Source organism: Corvus brachyrhynchos, unplaced genomic scaffold (assembly GCF_000691975.1).
Source record: "Corvus brachyrhynchos isolate BGI_N302 unplaced genomic scaffold, ASM69197v1 scaffold99, whole genome shotgun sequence".
Classification (NCBI taxonomy): Eukaryota; Metazoa; Chordata; class Aves; order Passeriformes; family Corvidae; genus Corvus; species Corvus brachyrhynchos.
This window is the reverse complement of record NW_008239778.1, coordinates 1,549,915-1,556,067: the sequence shown is the minus strand read 5'-3', so window position 1 is coordinate 1,556,067 and position 6,153 is coordinate 1,549,915. Positions and strand designations below refer to the sequence as shown.

General features: G+C 60.1%; 1 protein-coding gene across 2 annotated transcripts in view; it reads right to left on the bottom strand.

Annotated features, from left to right (window-relative positions):
* Nucleotides 1-6: 6 nt before the first annotated feature.
* Nucleotides 7-6,153, bottom strand: part of RASL10B (RAS like family 10 member B) — an 8,049-nt gene continuing 1,902 nt past the window's right edge. The window contains exons 2-4 of one of the 2 annotated variants that reach the window (XM_008640367.2): nt 4,453-4,781; nt 1,886-2,010; nt 7-1,535 (exon numbers count right to left, since the gene is read on the bottom strand). In XM_008640367.2, coding sequence (XP_008638589.2) covers nt 1,265-1,535; nt 1,886-2,010; nt 4,453-4,719 — 663 coding nt within the window. In that variant the 5' untranslated portion in view covers nt 4,720-4,781 and the 3' untranslated portion in view covers nt 7-1,264. The remainder of the gene's footprint in view (nt 1,536-1,885; nt 2,011-4,452; nt 4,782-6,153) is intronic. The other variant, XM_017743010.1, reaches the window with a different exon arrangement.

The window sequence follows — 6,153 nt, the reverse complement described above, 5'->3', positions numbered from 1 at the left end:
GAGGCTGGAGCAGACACAGATCCTGCCTCAGGAGGTGAGGATGGTGTTTCCCTGTGTCTCACATGGAGAAACCACGACCCCCTCGGCCTCTTGCTCGCCCTTCACCACCCCATCACCATTTCCTTTGCCACCCGCCCTGCAGGGCAGGGTGCAGGGGAGCTGCAAGTCTGGTGCAAAAATAAACCAAAAGATTAAAATATAATTTCAAAAATAAAAATGTGGGGCTGACTTTCCTATTAGGGATAGGCAGAGAGAAAAAAAAATCCAGGAATGCAACTGGAAATGCTGCTCCAGCTCCCCATTGCTGCTGAGGCTGCCTTGCCACGGCCGTGTCTCACCGGGATGGAGGCGACATCCCTGTGGGGAAACCCGGCGGGGCCGGACCTGGTGGCACTGCCGGTGGCTGCGGTGGCACAGGGGCTGCCCACCTGCCCGGGACACCCCGGGGGTTTGGGGTGAAGCCGTGCAAAGCCGGCCACCTGCTGAGCCCAGGACGAGAGGTAGCAGAGGGGTGACCTGCCCGGCAAGGAGTGTTCCCAGATTATTTGGTGTTCCCAGGCTGGGGGGAGGAGAAGCCTTCCCGGGCTGTGCTGGAGTGGAGGGGAGCTCAGAGCCCTGGGAAGGCAGCCCTCAGCATCCTGGGGATGTCAGGGGCAGGACTGGGACTTAGTATTTTTTTCCCCCTTCCTTGCTTTCATCCAGGAATTCCACCTGGAAATCTGACCCAACTGAGCCAAAAGACAGCCCGCGTAACCTGGCTGCTCTGGCTTCCAAAGGGAGAAATCCCAGCTCCACAGGGGGAAAAACGGGACTCCTGTTTCCCTTTGCCCCAGAGATGGAACCAGCCCCAGAACACCAGGATACAGGTGCTGGATAATTCCCTTCCAGAGGCAGGTGAGGTCAGGCAGGCAGCAGCAAGCGTTGCCCTTGGGCAGGAACGGGCAAGGATGACCCGACAGCCAAAATCTGGGGACCCTCTGAGGCACCTCCTCCACCCTCCAGTGCCATATATAACCCCTGGAGCCTTGGAGAGAGCTCAGGGGTTTAGCCAAGGACCTCCCTCACCCCTCCCCACCTCCAGGCAGCCTGGCCACCCCTCTGCTCCAGCCTGGCCACCGCATCGCCCTGCCCAAGGTGCCCCGTCCCCAAATGTCACCGCAGGGGAAGCATCCCCCAAGGTGCCTCCAGCACAGCTCCCACCGCCCGGAGAGCGGAGCCGCTGGCGGTCACCGGGGGTGGGCAGGTCCCTCGGGGCAGGGGGGGCTCACATGATGGTGCAGCGGTTCCTGCGCAGGGCGCCCTGGAAGCGGATGGTGGTGTGGACGTGCTTGCAGCGGGCGCAGCCCACGCTCTTGAGAAGCTCGCTGAAGAGCAGCAGGATGTGCCAGTTGTACTTGGCCGAGCACTCGATGTAGCCGCACTTCCACGTCTTCTTCACCAGGTTGGAGACGTTCCAGCGCGGGATCACCCGGCCCCGCTGCAGGTCCCGCTTGTTGCCCACGATGATGATGGGCGTCTCCGAGGTGCCGATGACCCTGGAGGAGGGAAGGGGACAGGGCACGGCGTGACAATCCACCAGCCCGCAGAGCTCAACCCATCCCAAACGGGCTCGTGGCTGTGGCTTGCCAAGTGGAGGACGCCATGGCCAGCCGCTCCTCATGCCATCTCCAGCTGCTCACTCAGGGCTCACCCACAGGGCACACCTGCTCTTCTCTTGGTTTTTGGGCTCCCAGCCCTGCAAAGGGGCTTTGTGCCAGTCTAATACCTCATCTCTGGTGCCAAGATGTGCCCCGTTGATGCTGTACCCCCTTGCCAGGAGCCATGGGGCTATACCACCCTTCCAGGAGCTGCAGGGCAGGATGCACCATCCCAAAGCCGTCCCTACCTTGTTTCCAGGATCTGCTGGCGGATGGTTTTGATGTACTCGAAGCTGTCAAAGCAACAGATGTCATAGACCAGGATGTAGGCATGGACGCTCCGGAGCCCCCTGCAACACACGTCCGCCCACTCCTGCAAGGTGCAGAGAGGGATCAATCCTGGCTCAGCCCTGCTGCCGTGCCTGGGGGATGCCCTGTGCTGCCCTGCTCTGGGGATGGGCACCCCAAGGAGGCTGCTGTGCCAGCAGGAAGCAGGGGGCTGCACGTTCTCCAGCCCCGACACTCAGCACCCACCTCTGCTCTGCCCTGGCCCATCCGTGTCTGCCCCCACAGCTCTTCAGCCATTCCCCCATCTCCAGAGATCCCTTATCCCCCTTGGTAACCCAGGGGAGAGGAAACAGGATTTGTCAGCCCCAGTTCCACTCCTGAGTGAGGGTTACAGCTGGGAGTGGGGCTCAATGCAGCCCCCTGCCCTGGCTGTAAAAGCTTCATCCTCCAGAGCTGCTAATTAACTGTGTTAATTAGTGATGCACTCTAGTTTCTGGGGCAGGGCAGGTGAGGAGGATGCTGAGCTCCATCTGAGGTCTGAGGGTGATGGACCAGCAGCTCTGTGGGTCAGAGGGGGAAGGTGACAGCAGGTCTGTTTGGAGGGGACATGGGGACAAGAGAGGAGCAGAGGCTGCTCAGGAACTGAGTCTGTGAGAGCAAGATGGGGATCCAGGGCAGAAGCAGGCAGAAGTGGCCTCTCCACAGCCAAAATCTGGAGCTGTAAGAAATATATGCTGTCAGGAAATTTTTGGGTTTCTGGGAACAATGGGATTTTTTTTCCCCGTGCTGTTAGAGTGAAAATCTGCCTCACTTCCAGGCACTTTCCCATCCCAGCAGTGGGACTGGGAATGGCTTAGCCCCTGCAGGCAGCACTGCAAAACCCTCCTGAGGGCCTCTGGAAAGGAGAAAGGTTCTCCAAGGAGGAAAAGCATCACTTCTTCCCGAGCAAACCCCTTCAGAACCGTGAATCAGCCCTTCCTGAGTTGATCATCGAAATGAGCCAAAATAAGAGGACCTGGGACCAAAGGGACCTGGGGAAAGGGGAGCTCTGGGATGTGGGTTGATCTCCGTCACAGAGGGCAGCACGGGAAGGAGCTGGGGGGGAGCAGTGACCCAGCCCCTCTCTGCCCACCGAGGGGAGGAGATGCTGGGAGATCCTGAGGCTCAGAGATGCAGGAGGATGGAGCAGCAGCCTCCGGGTTACTCTGAGTCCTGATACACCTGGGACATGGACAAACTGCAGCCATTTCCCCATGCTGGGGGCAGCTTGCCCCGGTGCTGCGATGTCAGGATGGTTTTCCTCACGCAGTGCAGGTTTCCCGGGATGCTGGAGCTGGAGAAGTGTTGCACTGCGGGAGCAGGATGTCAGAGAGCCACTGGCTCCTGCTCCTCTCCCAGGATAGCACTGCAGGGATGCTTCTCCTGGCACGGAGCTGAGCCCGGCGATGTTTCCCGGCAGACAGAGCTGTATTCCTCACCACAGCCCTTTCCTTTCCCCTCGGAGCCATCCCTCTGCTCACCCTCTCTTCCCTGGAAACCTCCATCTGTTCCCACCGGCCGCTTCCTCTGGAGTGCAGCAAGGCAGGGAGTTAATGGAGTGTGTGAGCACCGGCTGCCGTGTCAATAAATTACCCTTTGCTATTTCGGGCTGTTTCTCACGCCGACCTTTCGTTCCCTGCACTCACCTATTAATTTTTAAACCTTCTCCTTGCCTCTGGAGTGCTCGTTTCACCCCCCGCCCGATGGCACAGGGGCTCTTGGAGCACTACATGACCCGTCAGGCATGGGGACACTGTAATTAATTGAATCGTCCCCACTGGTGGCACTGCCCTCCAGTGTGGCTACAGCCATAGCTGGGAACCTCCAGCTCCTTTCCCCACAGTGGTGACACAGCTATGCCCCCAGGACTGGGGCTATGGCATGAGCTTAAGATCCCCTTTTCCCCCATTAACTCCATCCAGAAGTGGTGGGCACTGGTGGCAACACTTTCCAACCCCACACTGCCTTTTGGGGCTGCTTTGGAAGCACCTGAGGGGGTAGAGGAGGAACTGGTGGGTTCAGCACTCCAAGAGCAAGCCCAGGCAATGCTGGAGGGGGTGATGGCCACCCCCAGGAGGGGACAAGCTGTGCCTGGCTTGGGCAGTGGGTGCATCAGGGACTCTCCATTAACCCCTGTTTTTCACCCCAATGCTCTGGTTTTGGCCCTGACAGCCACGGAACTGGATCCCAGTGCTCCAAGATCCCAGCTAGATGTGGCTGTGGGCAATGCCAGAGCCACGCTCCTTGGACTGGGATGCCACCTCTCTTGTGTTTGTTGTCACCAAACTTTAAAACACACTTCACCCTGGACCTGCTCAGCCAGCATCCACGAGGACACAATCCCTCATTTAGCAACCAAACCCTGATGTGGAGGCAGAATCATCCCCGGAAGAGGCAGAACTGGAACCCCGCAGAGTTTAACAGCCAAAACCCCACAGAGGTCACCGGAGACCCGCAGAGGTGGAGGCCCCCTCGGGTGCCCCCCTACCTGCAGGGTGTTGACAGGGAAGGCGGTGATGGGGGGAAAGTCCATGATCTGCAGGTCGTGCACGTGGCCGTTCATGACGACGGCGGGCAGGTAGACGCGGCGGGCCGTGGTGGGCACACAGACCTCGCTGAACTCGTTGTACAGGAACTGCCGGACTATGGCACTCTTGCCCACGCCCTGGGCTCCCAGCACGGCGATCTTGAAGGTTGCCACCATCCCGCCGCGGGCCGCTGCCCGGGTGCTGCCTCTGCGGTGCCGAGGCTGCATATTCCCGAGCAGGGGGCCTCAGCCCCATTCAGGATGCATTTCCCCTCCGGGACTCTCTGTCACTGCAAGGCCAAGGAGAAGCCGGTCAGGTCTGAGAGACACCCTGGAGTTACACCGGTGCTGCTTCAGGGGATATTTTTTCAAGCAGGAGCTTTCCCTGAGGAGCAGGAGCTGACAACGTGCCCAAGGAGGCAATGCCTCGGCATTGCAGGACCTCAAGGTCCCCCTTGGAGACTCCCACCCCAGCAGCCAAGGAGAGCCAGGATTTGAGTGAACTTCATTCCAGGAAGGTTCTCACAGGCACATTCAGCCCTTTCAGTACCAGAGCGAGGAAAGGCTCTCTGCGGCTCAGGGTTTGCTCAGCCCGGGGCTGTGCTGGGGACTCGACCCACGGGCACTGTCACCAGCTGCTCCTTCCCGGTGCTGCCCCAAGCCGGGGAATCCATCTTCCCTCCGCTTGGACAGCCGGAATTGCCTTTTGCCGGGCGGGAGGAGATCGCTCAGCGCCTGCGAGCGACAGCTTGAATGTTTCGTTTCAGGCTTTGAGAGGCTGGGCAATTAACTTGATGGGGACTCATTTGCAATCCAGCTGACAGGGTGAGCCCAGAGCCGCCGCCACGTGTGCTGAGGCCGCAGGGACCCCAGCCCAGGGCCACACGTGTGGGGGGACACGGGGGGATAACCCACACACAGGGGTGTGGGAGCCGACTCTGAGGAGACCAAACACCCGCTGGTACTGCGCTCCCGAGCAGGAGCTGTGATGGGGACAGCAAAGGCAAGGGGATGGGTCCCACTTTCACTCGCTCTCATCTCTAGGAAGCAGCTTCTGCTTTATCCTAAAGTGTGGATCCTTTGACCAATTTGTGATGCTCTGGTCCATTTTCCCTGAAAACCATCCCCAAAAGTGCAGGGCAGCAGCTGAAAGTGTCGCGTTCAAACACCCTGTTCCGCCTGTCTGATGGAGATTATTTACCCCAGGGGGAGCCTGGGCACAGGCGTTCCCACTGCTGGGTGTTGGAGTGGCCAAGCTTCCCGGGATCGCTTCAGCTGGGCCATGGCTCACACCACCCTCACCCCCCTCACACCAGGACTGGGGACCGTGTCCCCCTGTGCTGCTGGCACTGTTCCCCGGGGTGCTGGCTGTCCCCAGCCCCGGCAGTGGGAATATTTCTGTCCAGGGGGAGCCTGGGCACAGGCGTTCCCACTGCTGGGTGTTGGAGTGGCCAAGCTTCCCGGGATCGCTTCAGCTGGGCCATGGCTCACACCACCCTCACCCCCCTCACACCAGGACTGGGGACCGTGTCCCCCTGTGCTGCTGGCACTGTTCCCCGGGGTGCTGGCTGTCCCCAGCCCCGGCAGTGGGAATATTTCTGTGCCAAATGCAGGGAAACGGGGGCTGCGGGAGCCCCCAGGCCCGACCCTGCAAGGGACTTT